At 39.2% G+C, this 21,967-nt stretch overlaps 1 protein-coding gene across 1 annotated transcript; it reads left to right on the top strand.

Annotated features, from left to right (window-relative positions):
• The first annotated feature begins 124 nt into the window (after positions 1–124).
• LOC107720105 (protein TANC2-like) lies at positions 125–20,398 on the top strand. Its single transcript, XM_016527714.1, has 14 exons — positions 125–731; positions 2,468–2,576; positions 2,655–2,777; positions 3,235–3,471; positions 5,806–6,147; positions 6,998–7,091; positions 7,870–8,003; positions 8,082–8,205; positions 9,079–9,254; positions 9,931–10,063; positions 13,791–13,882; positions 13,973–14,119; positions 14,322–14,422; positions 16,164–20,398. Exons 1-14 carry the CDS (start codon positions 271–273, stop codon positions 18,238–18,240), a joined length of 4,350 nt encoding a protein of 1,449 aa, XP_016383200.1. The 5' UTR covers positions 125–270; the 3' UTR covers positions 18,241–20,398.
• Positions 20,399–21,967: the final 1,569 nt, after the last annotated feature.

Genomic DNA, 21,967 nt, shown 5'->3' with positions numbered 1-21,967 from the left:
ATAGTTAGTAGAATGTCTAAAGTGGACTATCAAAATAAAGTGTACCCAAAGATTATTTTATTGCACTTTTCTTTCTTTACTAAACACGTCATAAAGCAATGAGCTCTCCTTCCTTCTTTGCAGGAAATCACCAAACCTCTGCCCTTCCACCAAATCTCTCTGGACGCTCTGGAGGAGAACGACAGCATCGACCACGACCTGCAGAGCTACATCCTTCAGCGCATCCACAGCAGCGCAGAGATCCAGAACAACATCTCCCTCAACGGCAAGATGGACAACACCAGCTTCGGCAAGCTCAGCTCCCACCTCAAGGCCCTCAGCCAGGGCTCCTTGCTCTACCTGAAGCTCACCTTTGACCTGATCGAGCGCGGCTATCTGGTGCTCAAGAGCTCCAACTACAAGGTGGTGCCGGTCAGTCTAGCCGAGGTCTACCTCCTGCAGTGTAACATGCGCTTCCCCACGCAATCGTCCTTCGACAGAGCCCTGCCGCTGCTCAACGTGGCCCTGGCTTCGCTGCATCCGCTCACCGATGAGCAGATCTACCAGGCCATCAACAGCGGCTCGGTGAAGGGAACGCTGGAGTGGGACGACTTCCAGCAGAGGATGGAGAACCTGTCGGTGTTCCTGGTCAGGAGACGGGATGGGACTCGCATGTTTGTGCACCCGTCCTTCAGAGAGTGGCTCATATGGAGAGAAGAGGGAGAGAAGACCAAGTTCCTCTGCGATCTCAGGTCTGACAGAAAGCACTGGAACACCAGCAAAAACTGGCTTTGTGTAGAGAAACAGAACAAACCAACAAACTCTTCTGTTTACGACAGCCTAAAACGGTGTGATGGTCATTTTTGGGCACCTAGATTAACTAAAGCATCTAAAAACCAGCAAACCAGCATTTTTTAAGTCATATATGTGACCCTGCAGCACAAAAGCAGTCTTAAGTCGCTGGGGTATATTTGTAGCAATAGCCAACAATACATTGTATGGGTCAAAATTATACATTTTTCTTTTATGCCAAAAATCATTAGGATATTAAGTAAACATCATGTTCCATGAATGTATTTTGTAAATGTCCTACTGTAAATATATCAAAACGTAATTTTTGATTAGTAATATGCATTGGTAAGAACTTAATTTGAACAACTTTAAAGATGATTTTCTCAATATTTAGATTTTTTTGCACCCTCAGATTCCAGATTTTCAAATAGTTGTATCTCAGCCAAATATTGTCCGATCCTAACAAACCATACATCAATGGAAAGCACATTTATTGTATAAATCTCAATTTCTCCTTATGACTGGTTTTGTGCTCCAGGGTCACATTTAATACCTGCACTAATAAATCACTGTATGACCCACACAATCTCAAAATGATTTTTATTGAATTAAACAGACACACATTCAGCTGTAAAACAGGATAACTGCAAGTTTAAATACTCAAGACATGTTTTATTTAATATGTACATTCGTATGTATAAAAATTGGTTTATGCACTAACATGTCAATAAATATGAATTAGAGTTCGATCGAAATTGATAAAATAATAAAGTGCTTAGAGAGAGGCCGTAAAAATATATTGTGCTGAAATGTGCCGGAAATAGTGAAATCTATATACTGAATAAATATCAATGTAACTCAAATTAAAAGCATATAAAAATTTTCATTTCTTGAAATAAAACAAAATATTTAAAAAATCTTAAACTTATTTTGGTAACACTTTACATAAAGCCTTTACATATAATGCATTATAAAATTAGTTTTAATGCATTAATTATGCCTTGTAATGCACATTATAATGAATTGTACAATCTCATGAATAATTTTAACCAGTTAATACATAATAACACTTATCAATTCACTGTTACACTATGCATTTTAAATATGGTTATAATTATTTACAACAAGATATAATGTATTACAATGCACATTATGAAAAATTATAATGCATCATACCCTCTAATAACCCTTTATAATGCATTATACAAAAAGGCTTTAAGCAAAGTGCTACTCTTATTTTATTTCAGCTAGTCATCAACATTTCTCATTTTCATCTAGTTTAAGTTACTAAAATAAAAAAATATTTAGACCTGTTAGAAAATGACAAAAACAACAAAATTACTAAAACTGTGAAAACAGAAAATATACAAATAAAATTCATTCATAAAAATATAATAGTGTATCAGTATTACTAAAAAAAAAACAGAACCTCTTAAAATTATAATTAAGGATTTTGTTACATTTATGCATTTAGCGGATACATTTATCCAAAGCAGCTGACAATAGAGGAATGAAAGCATTGTGTCACAATTCCAAATATATAAATGCTATACCATTTGAGATATTGAAGGTTTTCTATGAAATCTGAGATAGAAATTATGATGTCTTCATGTGTTTTTATGACAGGTCTAGTTTCACAGAAAACTGTAGCTTGAAGTATTTCATGTTTCTGACATGTTGTTTTTGTTTTTTAAAGGAACGGCCATACGCTTCTGGCTTTCTGGTTCTCCAGACAAGAAAACAAACTAAACAGACAGCAGACAATTGAGTTGGGTCACCATATCCTGAAAGCACGCATATTCAAGGTAAGAGTCGTGCACAGATCGCCATCATTTAATAACAGAGCTTTCATGCATTAAGGCTTTTGTTGTGTCGTACTGTAGGGACTGAGTAAGAAGGTTGGAGTTTCTTCATCAGTCCTGCAGGGGCTGTGGGTGTCATACAGCACAGAGAGTTTATCCACAGCTCTGTCATCGCTCAGAAACCTTTACACACCCAACATAAAGGTGCTTCTCCACTCTACACTGTAAACAATAAATAGATGAGAAAACGTAAAAAAAAAAAAAAAAGGCAACTTGATGCACTTTTGAAGACATTTGAGTTCTCTCAACAATAGTTTAGTTTAGTTCTTCTCAGTAAAGATACTTTAAAGTAAATGTGTTTGTTCATGCAATGCTGATTGACTTATTTTGCTAATAGAAAAATTCTTGTCACAGCAACTGAAATAACAATTACTGTCGTTGAGGTAATTATAAAAAAATAAAATAAATAGAATGTGTAAAAAGTCCCCACCGTATCAATTGCAATTATGTAGATTCAAGAAAATAGCATTTTTTTGTATTCGAGACTCAAAAGGTTTCGTAAACTGAAAAATACGCAGTTGCCTTTTTGACAGCGTATGGGCCGTGCATTTGTTTCTGGCTCCACAGCATTAGGTTTATTTCTCCCGTGCATGCTCTGTAGGTGTCCCGGCTGCTGGTTCTGGGCGGCGCTAATGTGAATTACCGTACGGAGGTGTTAAACAACGCTCCGGTGCTGTGTGTGCATGCTCACCTGGGCTACTCCGAGATGGTGCACCTGCTGCTGGAGAACGGCGTCAGTGTGGACTCTGCATCTGAGAGCGGCCTCACTCCGCTGGGCTACGCCTCCGCCGCCGGACACCTGGGCATCGTCACTGCCCTGTGCAAGAGGAGAGCCAAGGTATGAGAGCGTCTGACGCTCAGAAATCAGTTGGGGTTCTAAGACTGAGCAATCAGTGTTGGGGGCAACGCATTACAAGTAACTCGAGTTACGTAATCAGATTACTTTTTTTAAGTAACTAGTAAAGTAGCGCATTACTTTTTAATTTAGGAGGAAATATCTTAGTTACTTTTTCAAATAAGTAACTCATTACTTTGTTTCCATGTATTGACTGACAGCTCTGGTGTTGCCATGGTGACAGAAATCAGGAGTAAGTGCAGAGCGTTGTGTGTGAACATGATCTTACTGTAGTTCTAGACTAAATATCAACATGTGTTTACTCATCTCACTGCACACAAACACATTCAGTGTTCCTCAGAATCAATAAATACTGTCAAATACAAACTCAGAATATTATACAAACCTGCAATAATTAAATATGTTAAATAAGACAAATATCATTAATGTATTTAATCCCATTTTAACCAATGCTTTTGCTACTGACCTTCGATGATCCAATTCAAGCATACTAATAATCAAAAATGACACATTTGTGTTTCATTTTTGTTTTTGCTGAATAGTGTTGAACTTTCTTCTCCTGCATCATATTCTTCATGTGATTAGTTTGAGCGGCGCCCTCTACTGTACAGACGTGAATTTACACTTCCTTCAGCCTGAGGCTCTTTCATTCCACTTTTGGTGTGGAAGGGCTTTTACATTTGTAAAAGAAGAACTTTTTCATATTAAAAACAAACAAGCAAGCCCTGTCCAGATTTAAAAAGTAACGCAAAAGTAACGTAACACATAACTTTTTCATATAAAGTAACTAAGTAACGTAATTAGTTACTTTTTTAGGGAGTAACGCAACATTGTAACGCATTACTTTTAAAAGTAACTTTCCCCAGCGCTGGATGTGAAACACCTGTAACTGTAGCTGCAGTCAAGATTCCACTTTAACATGATAGCTAACTGTAACCTACAATCCAAAGTTAGTGCATTGAAGCTTTATCAGTGTTGTTTGAAAGCCTGAGACTACATTCAAAATGCTTCTGTTCGGCATTTTTCAATCTATTAAATATAATAGCAAATTATATTATCAGCTGAACAGTTTTAAGTTACACCAGCATGATTGTGTTTAAGAGTTCACATGGTTAGTGTCACAAATGTATTTATTTTAAAGTGACCTATAAAAAGTGCAGAGTCATAATTACGAAGAGTAATAATGTTTCAATGAAATTTAATAACTTTTTTTCAGGTGTAAATCAAAATTCAGCACTGTATATTTATTATTAAATGTGGAATTGAATAATTAAATACATAAATTAACATTGTATGCACTTTTGTTCAAAAGTCTGAAGTTGGTAAGATTTTTTAGTTTTCTCAGCTGCTTGCCAAGGTTGCATTTATTTGAAAAAATGCCATAAAAAATGCAATAATGTGAAATATTATTAGAATGTAAAACAGCTGTTTTCTATGTGAATATCTGTTAAATTGTAATTTATTTCTGTGATGCGCAGCTGTATTTTCAGCATCATTACTCCAGTCTTCAGCATCACATGATCTTCAGAAATCATAATAATATGCTGATTATTAGAAACATTTATGATTATTATCAATGTTGAAAACAGTTATATTTTTGTGGAAACATTTTTGTTTACAGGATTCTTTGATGAATAGAAAGTTCAAAGGAAAATCATTTATTTAAAATCATTATGTCTCGTAACATCATAACTCTCTGTAATGTCACTTTTTATCAATTAAGTGCATCATTTTCTTTATTAAAAAAATCTAATAATTTAAATGGTGCTGTACATTTAAATAAATAAATCAGTCAAACTTATTTGAAAATATTTTGCATCAGCAATATTTAAAAATATATTTCACTACATAAATACTATGAAGACTATAAAAACTCTGAGTTCAAATGAACAAACTTCCTAATGCTTCATGAGACTGAGAACATTTGAGTGGAATCTGCTTGATATACTGATATTTTGTTAGGCTTCTGTAGTAAAGCTACTTATATTTAGCTACTAGACCTTGGTGTAAAGTTTGATCTACTTTGCAGTCTAATCTGACCAAGAATCAACCAATTTTTTAAACGAAGGTAGATTTGAAATCAGATTCTCAGATATTTTAAAACAAAACAAAATTCTGGTTTGTTGAACCCAACCTTGCAAATGTCAAATTTTGTTACATTTTAGCCACTTTGGTTGTCTGTAGGACTGATAAAATCCATGCATGATTCACAGAGTTTGCATCAAGCCAGTCAATCGGATTGGAGCTTTGATTTAGGCATAGCTTGCAGAAGACCGCTCCGAATGATATTCATATGTGCGTCTGTCCTCTCCACAGCTCGACCACCTGGACAAGCTTGGTCAGTGTGCTCTAGTGCATGCTGCTCTCAGAGGACATCTGGAGGTGATGAAGTTCCTCATTCAGAGCGACTGGGGCCCCTCACCTGCAGAGTCACAGGCCACGCCCTCTCCTACACAAGCCACGCCCCCGGAGTCACAGCCCTCCAGCCCCGAGCGACAGGAGGAACCGCAGGAGCCCAAGCAGAAGCAGGAGCCTCCAGAGGAGTCCAAACCGCAGACACAAGCAGACACTCAGACGTCTCCAAAGCCTGCCACCTTCAGCAAGAGCGTGGCAGTGCAACAGGCCTTTACAGCAGCAGTCAGCATGGGTTACACTGAGGTGTATGATCCAGATATTATACAAAATGTATTATTTTGGCTAAAGTATTTGTAACAATACTTTTGCTCCATACCTGTGAACTATTTACACATCGTGCATTGATCAGATTAAAAAAACAAAAAAAAATACTTATATGATTTCTTTTTTCCACTAAATGCTTTGCTGTTCAGTTAAAAAGATATATATATTTTCAGTCGTACACTAAGGGAATAGTAAAAAAAAACAAAAACATTTACCTTTCTGTGTGCCTTTAGCTCTGTTGTACCCTATAGTACACGTACTGGGTCAAAAAGTAAATTTTAATTGGAATGTTTTTATTGATACATTTATTGATTTCAGCATCATTTCTCTCACCTCATCCACCTTTTTGCCTGGACTTTTTCTAAGAACTTGTCAATGCATTATGGGATTGATGGGACCATGTCTACAATGCATTAAAATGCTGCCCACTATGCATAGCCAACACATTTGTGACCCTGCAGCGCACAAGCAGTCATAAGTCGCTGGGGTATATTTGTAGCAATAGCCAACAATACATTGTATGGGTCAAAATTATACATTTCTCTTTTATGCCATTTCTCTTCATGTTCCATGAAGATATTTTGTAAGTTTCCTACCGTAAATATATCAAAACGTAATTTTTGATTAGTAATATGCATTGCTAAGAACTTCATTTGAACAACTTTAAAGATGTTTTTCTCAATATTTAGATTTTTTTGCACCCTCAGATTCCAGATTTTCAAATAGTTGTATCTCAGCTTTCAGATGATGTATAAATCTCAATTTCACAAAACTGACCCTTATGGGGTTTTGTGGTGTATAGCTGTATAACTGTATCTGTGTCTTTAAGGTTGTGTCTTATCTCTTGGACTTGCCGGAGAGGGATGAAGAGGACAGTCAGCGCGCTCAGATTAACAGCTATGACACTCTGTGGGGGGAGACAGGTACAGGATTGTTCTGTTTATAACTGTGTTCTAAAACCTAGTGAGCTTCCTACATAGACAGCTGACTGCTAAGGCAGCATCCGAACTGGCGTGAAAGACTCTTTGGTTCTGGGTGTATTTTTCCCATTCATTTTTCCATTGGCATTTAAAAAAAACTAAAAAAGGCTTGGTTTAAGAGTTATCAGTCATAAACCAAACCAACCAGCTACAAGGAGAATCACAACATTACAAACTTTGTCTTACTATCAGCCATGATTATTCTACTCTGTTAATTAAAATGTTTAATTAGTGACACTTAGCCTGCATTTTAAAATCTAAATCTAAAGCATGTGTCCTAAACTCCTGAAACACTGCTGTCTCGTATTTTAAAGCAGTCACTGCAATTTATGAAAGAAATCAATCAAATCTATATGTGTGTAAAAATATTCAGATGTAACCCCTTTGTAATCATTAACATTTTCATCACTGTAATTTAATTACACATTTTTTTCTCAGTAACTGAAACTAATTACGGTTAAATTTATTTTGCAATTAAATTCCGTAATTCCGTTACATGTAACTATTTACCCCTCAACACTGTCTTTAGGAGAACTCTCAGTGGTAAGATCATCTGTGACCCTGCAGCACAAAAGCCTGGTTTTGTGCTCCAGGGTCACATATATTTTGTGAATACAGGCCCAGATAAGGTTCTATTAGTGTTACTGGAAGAACATCTGCTGGTAACTCAGACAGACTGTTCCTGTGATGACTGATCGCTCTCTCCGGCTCGTGTCCTCAGCGCTGTGTGCCGCAGCAGGCCGAGGGAAGCTGGAGGTCTGTCAGATGCTGCTGGAGCAGGGCTCTTCCGTGGCTCAGCCCAACCGGAGAGGAGTGCTGCCGCTCTTCAGCTCTGTGCGTCAGGGCCACTGGCAGGTAACTGACACACACTCGTTCTCCAGCTTCGTCTCCAGAGAGCGTCTCTGCATGCTTCAGCTGTACGCACTCTTCCAGACTGTGGCTCTGTTGGTGTCGCACGGAGCAGACGTGAACCTGGCTGATAAACACGGCCGTACTGCGCTCATGATGGCAGCTTCAGAGGGACACCTGCACACGGTGGAGTTCCTCGAGGCTCAGGGTACATCACACACACCTTTAGAACCAGTGCTGGGAATGTAACACGTTACAGACTACAAGTTACCCTATTTAAAATGTAACTATTTCAAGTAATGTAACTGTTCTGATCAAGTAATGTTCTAAATTTTTAACAAATTATTTCAAATGTTAATCATTTGCAAACATGTAAAGCAGGCAGGGTTAACTTTACAGTAAAACTGAACAGAAAGATATGAAAGATTTTCATAAGTAACTAATTTAATTACACATTTTTTTCTCAGTAACTGTTACTAATTACAGTTACATTTATTTTGTAATTAAATTATGTAATTCAGTTACATGTAACTAGTTACTCCCCAACACTTTTATGGCACAGTTTAATGAGGCTTGCATGAAGTATACCTCATGTCTTTATTTGTAAAGTCAAACCAAAACTTATTCAGACACCAGATTTATATATTTTTGATTTTTTTTTAATGTAAGTGAGGATAGCAAAATAAAGTGAACTGTGACATATTATACCCAAAAACTCTTCATACAGTGGACTAGTAGTAAAATTTGGGACTAAAAATTATTCAGACACTTTGACCTGAACATGTTTTGCTCAAGTGTTTTTTCTGTAATTGCTAATGCGAGCTTTTTACATCACAGACTGAACAAAATGAAGCATTGCTTGGTAATTAGTTGAGCTAAATTGGTATGATCTTAAATTTAACAGCTGACATCTATTCAACCGAATCCATTACATACCTTTCTATCAAAGTTATCTGACATTATCAAGATGAATTTGTTCTGACACAGTTGTTGTCATATTGTATTAGCGTTTTCTAAACTATAGTGAATAACCTGTGATATAAGTGTTGAAGGTGTCTGAATAGCTCTGGTTTGACTGCAGGTGCGTCTGTGGATCTGATGGATAAGGAGGGTCTGACGGCGCTCAGCTGGGGGTGTTTGAAAGGACATCTGTCTGTGGTTCGCTGTTTGGTGGAAAGAGGAGCTGCGACGGACCACGCAGATAAAAACGGACGAACGCCTCTCGATCTGGCCGCCTTCTATGGAGACTCTGACGTGGTGAGCCTTATCTCACTTAGCTGGACAATTTTGGGTTAAAAAATTTTGAGACCAATTTTCCTAAATACTCCTCCCCCAAGAGCTTTCAAACTACATCCACCGAACTCCAAACACCTTCCGCTTATTTTGAGCACATCTGTACTATAAATAATTTGACTTTTGGTTTTCCCTTAGATTTACTTTGAGAAGTTCTGGCAGTAATTAAACTCCTCCAAACCTGCTGTTGTCCTTCTTTTATGCCAAAAATCATTAGGATATTAAGTAAAGATCATGTTCCATGAAGATATTTTGTAAATTTCCTACCATAAATATATCAAAACTTAATTTTTGATTAGTAATATGCATTGCTAAGAACTTCATTTGAACAACTTTAAAGATGATTTTCTCAATATTTAGATTTTTTTGCACCCTCAGATTCCAGATTTTCAAATATTGTCCTATCCTAACAAACCATACATCAATGGAAAACTTATTTATTCAACTTTGAACTTTGAAGTTCACTTAACTTAAGTAAGTGTAGGACTATGCACAGTGTTTGTTTTTTCAAACCGAGAGACGAGTCTGGATAATTTTCTGTGCTAATGCACAGCAGTTTGTGCTTACACTTCAGTGTGTTTAATGCAATGTATCCTGCATTACTGAGCTCCTTCTTTCCTCTGCTCTTTCTCGGTCTCAGGTGCAGTTCCTGGTGGATCATGGGGCTTTGATCGAGCATGTGGACTACAGTGGGATGCGTCCTCTGGAGCGCGCTGTCGGCTGCAGAAACACGTCTGTGGTGCTCACCCTGCTGAAGAAAGGAGCCAAAATCGGTATGACAATTTACATGTAACCAAATAATCCGACTGATGGCCTAATCAGATTGAAAAGCCATGTCAACCCCTCATTCGATCCTACTGAGCTTGATCTGAATTTAATTTCCATCCGTTGAAAGGGGTATTGTAGTCCTGTAGGGAGCCAGTTATGCTTGAACACTTGAATATGACTGGTTTTCCAAATTTGGATTCAAAAATACAGCACATGCAGTGTTATGATGCACATTTGTGACCCTGGAGCACAAAACTAGTCATAAGGGTCAATTTTTGTGAAATTTAGATTTATGCATCATCTGAAAGCTGAATAAATAGCTTTCCATTGATGTATGGTTTGTTAGGATAGGACAATATTTGGCTGAGATACAACTATTTGAAAATCTGGAATCTGAGGGTGCAAAAAAATCTAAATATTGAGAAAATCATCTTTAAAGTTGTCCAAATGAAGTTCTTAGCAATGCATATTACTAATCAAAAATTAAGTTTTGATATATTTACGGTAGGAAATTTACAAAATATCTTCATGGAACGTGATCTTTACTTAATATCCTAATGATTTTTGGCATAAAAGATAAATGTATAATTTTGACCCATACAATGTATTGTTGGCTATTGCTACAAATATACCCCAGCGACTTAACACTGCTTTTGTGCTGCAGGGACACATATTTACATACGTCTTGCAAAGTTTATTTTCATCTTTCTTCTTGAACTGGTCAATTGAGGAGAATAAATATTTGCTAAAAAACTCTTCTAACATATACGTCAGCTTTTCAAATAAAGTATTAGCAGATATTAAACAGAAAGGGCCAGATTTTCTAACAGTCTTTTGGTGTTAAAATAGTACTGTCAGGATTTACGCAGTGATGCGCAGTGAACTTATTAAATATGCATTTGTAGGAGTTTCCCTTTCAGATGCAAAATTTATGGGAGGAGAGTATTAAAATGAATCACGCAATGCGATTTACTAACGTTTGCGCTCGTCGAATTACTGGTGTTTGCGCCATTATTTAACGCCCCCCAAAAAAAGCATGTCTTAAAGCATGTCGGTAATTTGCGCTGCTCTTTAGTAGATTGCGCTGGTCATTATGGAAATGATCTGCTGCGTCTGTGTTCTTTAATGTGTGCATTGTCAGTAAATCACACGCAGAATTTCCCCTCCCATCGGCACTTTTATGGAATTGTGCTCTAACGTTAATTTGCCCAGTTTAGTAAATCTGACATCAAAAGTGGACTTTCAAAATATGTGAAATATTCACGAATATGTGAAATCAGACTGGATTCATTCCGACTGAAAATCAGTGCATGTGAACTTACCCCAGCGTTAATGTGGCTCAGGCTTTGTCCGAACACTGTAAAAAATCAAAAGTTGAGAAAACTTAAAAGTTTAAGGCAATCAGCTTCTGGAGATTTTTGAGTTTTCTCAACTTTTTGTTGTATAAACTGAAAACAAGAAGTTGAGAAAACTTAAAAATCTCCTGAAGCTGGTCGCCTTAAACTTTAAAAGCATAGTAAAAGCAGAAATCACTGACGATCCCCAAAAGGAAAGCGGCTTAGCGGAGAGAAATGTACATTAGTGGAAGTCCTCATGTATGTGTATGTGTTTTCATGTAGCTCAGCTTGTGCTCGGCTGCTCCACATACTTCACTGACTCTTAGTTACGTGTCTCTAGATCCGTGACTCTTTTTGTTTGTGGTGTTTGCCTTTGGTTTCACTCGCTACCTGTTTCTCTTTCTCTTTGTACAGATCGTAAGGGCCTAGATGATGTATGCTGCTGGAGAAGTTCACTAATATAACTTGGTGCCAGTCCATTTAAGCCCTTAAAAACAAATAATAGTAACTTGTACTGAATTCTAAATTTGACTGGAAGCCAATGAAGGGATGCTAACACTGGTGTTACACTTACAAATTTCCTAGTCGCAGTTAAAAGCCTGGCAGCAGCATTTTGAACCAGATGCAGGCGTGAAATTGATGCATGAGAAACGACATAGTACAATGAATTACAATAGTCCAGTCTGGACGTGATAAAAGCATGCATTACAACTTCCAAATCATTAAAAGACAGAAAAGGTTTTAATTTAGCTATATTCCTTAATTGGAAAAAGCACCTCTTACCTCAGAATTGATATGCATCAAAAATGACTCCTTGCATGATTTTGTACCTTAGATTTAAAGGCGCCTAATTGATTGATTATAGGTTCAGAAGAACTCGGAGGGCCAAACACTCGAATCACTTCAGTCTTAGATTCATTCAGGTGAAGAAAATTTGCTGCCATCCACTCCTTAATATCATTAAAACGTGCAAAGAGAGACTGTAAAGCCGAATGATCCCCCATTCTTATAGGCAGATAAAGCTGACTTTACTTTTACTTTCTTACTCTTCAGCCGAAGCTCTTATTTCCCACCACTCACGGCTGCTTTTTTGTGTTCCCCCTCACCTCTCTTCCACTTCACTTCATCTTTCTCCCGCTCTCGCTTTCACTCGCCTAAACACACACCACCTATGCTTGTGCCACTCGCTCCATCTCACTCTCCCGCAACCCCAATCCTCATTCCCTCGCTCTCACAAACCCTGGCCTCTGACCTCAGGATGTCAGACGCTGCCGAGTCAGCGTAAAGTAGGTAATGCTTGTGCATCTCGCTTTCCTTCAGGCATCCCGACAGCTCTCTGTTCTGTGTGCAGGGCTGTGTTTGGGTGCCGCAGGTTTAACTGCCACTTTAAACTGTCCTGAAGTGTTAAAAGTGAAAGGTTACAGGGAATGAGAACTGAAGGCATCCTCATCCCATGCCTTCATCTGTGTGTTATGACTCCTGAGCAGTGTTGGGGAAAGTTACTTTTAAAAATAATGCGTTACAATGTTGCGTTTCTCCCTAAAAAAAGTAACTAATTATGTTACTTAGTTACTTTTTATGGAAAGTGATGTGTTGCTTTATTTTTGAGTTACTTTTTAAATCTGGGCAGGGCTTGCTTATTTGTTTTTAATATAAAAAAGTTCTTCTTTTACAAATGTAAAAGCCCTTTCACAACAAAAGTGGAATGAAAGAGCCTCAGGCTGAAGGAAGTGTAAATTCACGTCTGTACAGTAGAGGGCGCCGCTCAAACTAATCACATGAAGAATATGATGCAGGAGAAGAAAGTTCAACACTATTCAGCAAAAACAAAAATGAAACACAAATGTGTCATTTTTGCTTATTAGTATGCTTGAATTGGATCATTGAAGGTCAGTAGCAAAGATGACTGGTTAATAAAATGGGATTAAATGCATAAATGATATTTGTCTTATTTAACATATTTAATTATTGCAGGTTTGTATAATATTCTGAGTTTGCATTTGACAGTTTTTATTGATTGTGAGGAACACTGAATGTGTTTGTGTGCAGTGAGATGAGTAAACACACGTTGATATTTAGTCTAGAACTACAGTAAGATCATGTTCACACACAACGCTCTGCACTTACTCCTGATTTCTGTCACCATGGCAACACCAGAGCTGTCACTCAACACATGGAAACAAAGTAACTCAGATGTTTCCTTCTAAATTAAAAAGTAATGCGCTACTTTACTAGTTACTTTAAAAAAGTAATCTGATTATGTAACTCGAGTTACTTGTAATGCGTTACCCACAACACTGCTCCTGAGTGCTCTCTGCACTCCTCCGTCTCTCCCCATGTTTTCCCCTCAAACCAGTTGTTTATTTTGACCCATCAAACATCCTGTTACCCATAGGTCCTGCTACCTGGGCCATGGCGACATCGAAACCTGACATCATGATTATCCTACTGAGTAAACTTTTAGAGGAAGGAGATGGCTTCTACAAGGTCAGATTTACTCGATGTTTGCACAGATTTGTCTAGTACAAAGTCCCTGGCTCTGTGCATTTACACAGTCAATCATCTTTTCACCTGCAGAAGGGTAAAGTGAAGGAGGCAGCTCAGCGCTACCAGTATGCTCTGAAGAAATTTCCCCGAGAAGGATTAAGTGAGGACCTGAAGACTTTTAAGGAGCTCAAAGTGTCTTTGTTTCTGAACTTGTCTCGCTGTCGGAGGAAAATGAATGTGAGAACAGCATGAGCGTTTCTAAAAATACTCTCATTCTAGCACACAGTAAGATTCTGCATATAAAGCTTGTGTGATGCTGTAATATTGGAACTGCAGTATGTGGCATGTCGTGAGAACCTTGCTGATGTACTTCTAGTACAACTGTGCAAAATAATGAAATGTCAACCCCCAGATTTCATGCAACCCTTTTTGGTTGCAGGACTTTGGTATGGCGGAAGAGTTTGCTACCAAGGCTCTGGAACTGATGCATAAGTCTTACGAGGCATTCTATGCTAGAGCCCGTGCCAAGCGTAGCAGCAGGTAGGGTTCTTCCATTGTTTATTTCCTTGAGCCCTGTTCACACCTCCAGCTACACACAGAGACAAAGCGATATGATCCCATTCATTTTCAATGGAGAGCTGGCGACTTCCGGCGACACGACCTCATAGTGACCTTTGGCGACTGAATGTAGGCATGTCAAGCGACAAAAGTTAAGAATAGTTTAACTTCATGCAAATGAACAGTGAATTTCGTTAGAGACAACCAATAGGAGTGAAGAATCTGTCAGTGGCGCTCACACGTCACCGTCTCGAGTGCAGGTTCCAGAGCGATTTCCCCGTTTTATATGATTTGACTGTAAAAACAGACATGGATTTATCATACATAGATGGTTCGAGTTGTTATTTATATGATGCAGTGAGCAGTTTAGAAATGGTTAATGATTTAATGCACCAAGCTCTGCTGTAGTTTATGTAACAAAACTCTCCAACAGGAGATTGCTACTTTTAAATCTAATTCCTAGTCAAATTAGAATAGGGCTGCACGATTTGGGGAAAAAACCTAATTGAGATTTTCCTGGTTAAAATTACTATTTGTGATTTAAACTGCAATTTTTAAAACAAATTAACAACAACAGCAAAAATAAATATAATAATTAGATTTAAAAAATAATGATAAGATAAGAGCAATAATAATTTTATTTTACAGAAAACTATTTTACAAACAACTGCAGGGTTACTTGTTAACATGCAAAATCTTTGACAGTAATTTCTTAATTTTCCATGTCTTTAATAAGAAATATGAGCCTTTTTTATGCATCCACAGTGGGGGAAAAAACATCTCATGTACCGTTCTATACACTGGAGAAAAACATGGATTATTATATATTTACTTCAAATTTCTTTAGAGAGAAGTATTATTTTTCCTGTTTATGCCCATCATAGGACTGAGCGGTCATTACTGAGCCCTAAACACATACGTATGTGTTTAATTCACATACGCCAGAGGGCGCCCTCGCGCAAAAACTCTATGTATGCATCACAGATATAATAGAGCTCATGATGTTCCAGGAAATCCCTTATATGGACAAAGGTATCTAGCTATCGCTGTGATTGAATAAAAATGAAATATAAATGTTTGAACTGATCTTAGGTATTTTTATAATAAAAAAGTAAATTTATAATCCAGTGCTAATCGACATAACCTTTATTACAGTATAGAATATATTCTCTGCCTCATTCTGTGATAAGAAGCCAAACCAGGTCAGATAATGAAGTTATTTCAAACACTCGTTATTAAATGTTCTCTTTTGTTGTATAACAGGTTAAAAAAATCCCTTCTCATTAAGTTTAGGAAGATGTTTGGCGTATGTTGCTTTTTCAGATGCACGTTAAAAGTGACTCAAACTCACAGCACTTGCAGAGATTGAGCAGCATTTACTACTGACGCTGTGCATATATTTATTTAATAAAAAATTGCCACCTTTGCGATTCAATAATTGCATTAAGCCAAATCGCGATTTCGGTTCGATTTCGATTAATCATTCAGCCCTAAATTAGAATGATGTCTTAGTTTTACCAGCAATATATAAAGTTGTGAAAGCATTTTCTCAAGACATGTCCAGACGTGCAGTCTACCAATGATATTAGAACGACGGCACTAGGAACGCCCACAAGCGTCTTCACAGTACAGAGCCTAGCGACAAAGTCGCTGGCAGTGTGAACAGGGCTTCACACATCAAGTTACTTATTGGTGGCTTAATATTTCCATTGCCGCTTTATAGGCAATTCGCCGAAGCACTAGATGACCTGAGGGAAGCCATAAATCTGTGTCCCAACAATCGTGAAATCCAGCGCCTTCTTCAGCGCGTGGACGAGGAGTACAGGCAAGTTACCCAATCAGAGGAGCCAGAGCTTGAGCCTCCTCCATCCCCACCACCATCTCCCTCACCGGTGGAGGAAGATGAGGAGCCCCCTCATCATACCCCTCCTCCTGAGCCAAGACTGGATGACATGGAGCCCGTCCAAGACTTGTTTGAGGATGACGACTTCCTGGAACAAGAGCTAGAGGCCGTGTCCATTGGTTTTGCTTCTGACATTCGCTCGAACGCTTCGAGCCTTGCCATTATATGCAGTCCACCCCTTTCTCCACCCCATCATGACACTGGCTACCTATCTGGAGGGCATGCCTTCGAGTTCCACCCAAGCTCCTCCTCCATGTCATCTCCTACCCATCATAGTTACCAGTCCACCTCTCCATGTATCTCTCCAACACATCAGAACTCCCACTACCGCCAGAGTCCACCACACACCTCTCCAGCCCATCAGTCCTCCTACCGCTTCAGCCCTCCACCCATTGGCAGTGGAGGGAACCAGGGGATGGACTACCAGAGTCCTCCGCCATCTCCTCTTAGGCGTGGGGTTCCGTTCAGAGGTAGCCCTCCAATGGAGAGCGTGTGTCTGTATCGTTCCCAGTCTGGCTCACCAGTCCGCTACCAGCAGGATCCTCTACCTAGCCGCCCTAAATCGCCACTGTTGAAGATGAGCAGCCAGCGGTCCTTCCAACTCCAGTCGCAACCTTCCCAGAGCTCTCAGACCAGCCAGCACCACCAGGTTCAGGGTCTGCGCCTGCAGCCCTCAATGGCACAAATCGTCCGCACTAACCAGCCCAGTAACAGCATGTACAGCCAGTTGGCGCATCCGCTTAGCAGTAGGTACCAAGGTAGCTCCATGGATGTGGACAGGGACAGAGATCGAGAGCCGAGGCTGGTGTACCAACCCTCGCTCGATGGCCGGTCAATGTCTCAAGTGCAATCCAGCCTCAGTGTGGGAGCTCTCTGTCAGCATGGGAGCCGAGGTGGGCCTGCTGGGGTTCTGGAGTCAAACTTGGGGAAAGATGAGATCCCTCAGCGACCCGCTTCGGCGTACCGCTCAGCTACAGGGGGACCCGGAGGCATGCGCTTCAGCCAAACACCCCAGATAAGCCGCAGTCAGTCAGCGGCATACTATCCAGTCTCCAAGCATGAACTCGAGAGAGCGGTGGCGGCTTCTGCTCTGCCACCGTGCCAGCTGGGCTCTCCGGAGATCCCGCACCTAGTGCGCAGACCTATCAGTGCCAACACAAGTGACCTAAAACAGCATGTACCAACCCCCAGACCGCTTATCCACTCCCAGAGCGTAAATCTTCGCTTCTCCCCATCTAGCGGTAATATCTCCTCAGGCTCCAGCTGTAATCTAACCCCTGGCTTCAGGCCGTCCTCCTCCATGGCTCAAATGGAAATCCCGCTGCAGGCTGCATATGAACGGAGCTTCGATGAGCCATCTGCCCTGTCGCCCTCTCAGAGCGGACTGTACTCGGGCGAACCAGCCCGATCCCGGACCACTCCGTTCATGGGCGTCATCGACAAGACCGCAAGGACTCAGCAGCAGTACCTCCACCAGACTTCCCGGGCCTGGCCCGTGTCATCTCTGGAATCGCTTATCACCTGCCCCACGTCACCTGGGAATCTGATCCACCAGGCATCCACAGCCTCCTCCTACAGCCCACCTACATCTCTAGGCAATATTGCCTACTACAATAAAACCAATAATGCCCAGAATGGACACATGCTAGAGGAGGAGTACTACATCCAGCCCCAGCCCTCCTCCCTGGGCAAGCTTGCCAACGGAGCGGCCCGTGATCGAGACCACTTGGAGCGAGTGAGCCAGGCACCGACGTACCAGGATGTTAAGGTGGCACGGACAATGCCCGTGGCACAGGCGTACCAGGAGAACATGTACCGCCAGCTTTCCCGCGATGCCAGACAATGTCCCACCTCGCCCATCAAACCAAAGAGACCCTTTGTGGAGTCAAATGTTTAATAGGCGCCCAAAAGGGTGGGCATAAGGTGTGAGTGACAGTGAATGTGTAGGTGGAGGTTATTAAAGCCAGTATTTTGAATAGAGGAAACGGCATAATAGAAACACTTTTAATAAACTAAAAAAACAGTGTTACAGAAGTTGTGTACAATTACCTGTGCCTACTTTAAGTCAACTCAATCTGTTGGTAAAAACTTGGGTGCCAGACACGCTACAAATACCCTGGCAGCTCCCTTTTGGAGCATTGGAGTAAAAAAAAAAGTTCTTTAAAGCTCTGCACATTATTAGAAAGCACATTTATTGACGTTCCGCAACAGAGGCCGACACACAGAGGAATAGTGTGTCTTGCCATCGTTCCCAGCACTAAAGCGGAAACGCAACTGGCAATCTGTGTTGAACTCATTCCCTCTCTCACTTAATCCTTCTCTCTCTCTTCCCAATGAAACTAAACTAATTTGCTAGGCTTTCTGGACATCATATTGTTGAATTGTTCAATACTGTAAAAAGTGCAAATCTGTTTCAAAAAAATTAAGTTGTAGTTATAGATATATTTATAATTAAGTTATATGATGTATAGAAATATTAAAGCGGATTTTGTGTCAGGTTTATTTTGTTTTCTCTTTAATTTTGTATCTATTGATTTGGACTTTTGGAAATGGTATCAGATATTTTCAAAATAATGATTCAGAGTTTATTGACTGGAGATTATTATCTTTACAGTTATTACCTTACAGTTCTGGCTCCCGAGCAGAAACATTGCTTGTGTCAAAATTCACAGATGTAGAGTGGCAATAATATTAGTTCAAAGCACTTTCGTGGGAATAAGCTTAATGTGATTTTCAAGTAACCCTCGCATTTTGTGGATACCGCTAAGTCTTTATTTACAAAATGAAAAAATGATTTACAAAGTACTGGAGTGCCAATCCAGACGTATTTAAAGTGGAGGAATGTATCACACCATAGACGTCTTATGAACTCTACAGTATACAACGCAACAAAGTTTCAGGGGCGTTTGCAAGGTAGTAATATAATTTCTTCTCTTTTTTCTGTTTCTTTATTGTTCTAAGAAATGGAATCTTGCATTGTCACAAAGAAGCATTAGTATATCAAGTGAAGTATGTTTGTTTTAACTTTTATTCGTAACTTTGGTCTGTCTGTGACATTATGACGAAAGAGAGCACTTTATTCATTTGTAAGGATTATATGGAATGTGAATATTATATGTGTTTTTTTGTTTTGCTTTGTTTTTGGATCTGGGATGGGAAATCAAACGTTACTAACGGACGTTCAGTGGACGCTGGAAAATAACCTGTGATTAGTTGTACTACTAGAAATCAAATAGCAGTTATTGTCCTTGGTGCAATTCTAATTTTTCAAGCAAATGAATGAACAATGATATAAAAGAGCAAAATTATGTTTTTAAAAAGTGTATATAACAGCCTTTATAGAGCGCAGTGTACTTGCTGTATATAGTGGCCAAATGTGTTCATGCATACACAATCCTGCTCTCCTCTGCAAACGCGTCACCAAATGCAGCGTGAGAAAGACTTGATGAACCTCACGCGTCTAACACAGTTCAGTGGCGTCACACATACCGAAAAGCAAACCAGCCGTTTTGAAATAGTGCATTTGTCGTGTAAAAATACAATATTGAGCTAGTTCCTTTTGAGGTTCTCTGCTTCAGAATACAATATTATTAACATGCGGAGCTTAAATGTGGCTTTGGTCAGATCTTCTCAACAAATAGAGTATATGGACAGATATCTAGACAGCTTGTCTTAAAGGCAACCATACTCACCTTCCTATTGCTGTAAGTGTGAAAGCTTGAATCGAGAAATGCCTCATGGTCAACTTTTGGGAAAAGCTAAATAAATAACACTTGGGAACACAGGTGACTCTGATGTGTGGTTTTTATGTGCAAGAACATAACCTGACGCATGATTTATCCTCCATTCCCCTCTGAAATCGACATACACAGACGATTCGTGAATCTGCCGTATGTCTAGGAACTAAACCGAAATAAAGTTCACACCTGACGAAAAAATAAATCTCCACCAAACTCAACAGGAGAGATGTGACATTTACCTCTGAAGGGTTTGGCCATTTTTTTATCTTTCAGTTGGATTTGAGTTGATTTTCATGCACTTGCTTGCTAAGCAGAGTTTCTTGTCTGTAAATGTGAGCTTTCAGAGCGCTGTGACAACGTTTAATGACTTCAATAAACCAGAATGTGTTTTAATCATGTCAGTTGTCATTTTTATATGCTTTAAGAAATGTATAACTGATCGAGCTCCTAAAATTCCTTTTATTGCGGTTTACTGTACTTTATACACAGATGTTACAGAAGTGCTAATAATCAAATCATTTAATCAATCAAAACAAGTATCTCACCCTCAGTTCATCCAGATGTAGATGAGTTTGTTACATCAGACTTGTTCGCACTTTCACCAATGGATCCTCTGAAGCGAATGGGTGCCGTCAGAACATCACAGTAACCCACAGCACTCCAGTCCATCATTTAATGTCTTGAGAAGTGAAAAGGTTGTGGATTATTGTGATGTTTTTATAAGCTGTTTGGACTCTCATTCTGACGGCACCCATTCACTGCAGAGCATCCATTGCTGAGACACTGATGCAGTGCTACATTTCTACAAACCTGATGAAGAAACAAACTCATCTTGGATGGCCTGAGGGTGAGCACATTTTCATAAAATGTTCATTGCTGAATGAACTACTTTAAATGTAAAAAAGCTGCCAGGATATATTCACATTCTTTTGAGCTCCACATAAGAAAAAAGGTTTGCAGCTTCTTGGTTGAACTTTTCTATCACCCCAACCGTTTGATTTGTTGAAGGAAAGTCAATATTATATTATTTCCAGGTCGAACATGATGCAAATAACTGCACCTATAAAAAAGATATATAGAGCTCTTTGAACATAACAGCATGTGTTGGTTATTTATACACTTTTACAATGAAAGTTTTATCGTTATGATAAATGCAACATTCTCGTTCCAGCACCATGATTTGCTTTAAGCTCTCAAATGGACAAAGCTCCAGGAACAACTATAATAAATGCCTGAATGAAGAAACCAAATGAGATTGTTTATTTCTCACTGTCATTTTGTTATCTGAGCGACTGTGAGAACATTCACAACTACTGCAAATACAGAAGTATGTCTGGCTTCGCATTCAGCTCAATTATCTCTCTCTTCAGAGCTTTATGGAGCTCTTTCTTAAATCTGTGACTGGTGTGATGAAAATACCTGTCGAGTGGCAACAGACGGCAGGTCATGGATGCAAACAGGACTGCTGGAAAGAGCTGCATCTGCCATTGCTTCACTGGAATAACAACACTGTTATACTACACAACCACATTCAGCAGGAACAGTTGGGTGAAGTCTCTGTGCCATAAAAAGTATCTCCTGGATCGTGTTATGGCTTTAGTCTATGAGTCTGTGTCAGTAAAGTGTTTTATTTTTAAGACATCAATACATTTATTCAGCAAGGATGCATTAAATTGATCAAAAGTGACAGCAAAGACATTTATAATGTTACTATTTCAAATAAATGCTGTTCTTTTGAACTTTCTATTTATCTGTGAATCCTGTTTCCACAAAAAATATCGTGCAGCACGACTGTGTTCAACACTGATAATAATCAGAAATGTTTCTCGAGCAGCAAATCAGCATATTAGAATGATTTCTGAAGATCATGTGACACTGAAGACT

Source organism: Sinocyclocheilus rhinocerous, unplaced genomic scaffold (genome assembly GCF_001515625.1).
Source record: "Sinocyclocheilus rhinocerous isolate Xijiao unplaced genomic scaffold, SAMN03320098_v1.1 scaffold792, whole genome shotgun sequence".
NCBI classification, from domain to species: domain Eukaryota; kingdom Metazoa; phylum Chordata; class Actinopteri; order Cypriniformes; family Cyprinidae; genus Sinocyclocheilus; species Sinocyclocheilus rhinocerous.
Note: the sequence above shows the minus strand (reverse complement) of the source record. Positions and strands in the feature narration are given on the sequence as shown.

What these genes read in the sequence shown, in the direction of transcription:
- LOC107720105 (XM_016527714.1), top strand. Translation starts at nt 271, where the DNA reads ATGGACAACACCAGCTTCGGCAAGCTCAGCTCCCACCTCAAGGCCCTC. An exon ending in TCAGCATGGGTTACACTGAG is followed by an intron (nt 6,148 to 6,997) that starts GTGTATGATCCA and finishes TGTGTCTTTAAG; the next exon opens with GTTGTGTCTTATCTCTTGGA. An exon ending in GAAGAAAGGAGCCAAAATCG is followed by an intron (nt 10,064 to 13,790) that starts GTATGACAATTT and finishes TGTTACCCATAG; the next exon opens with GTCCTGCTACCTGGGCCATG.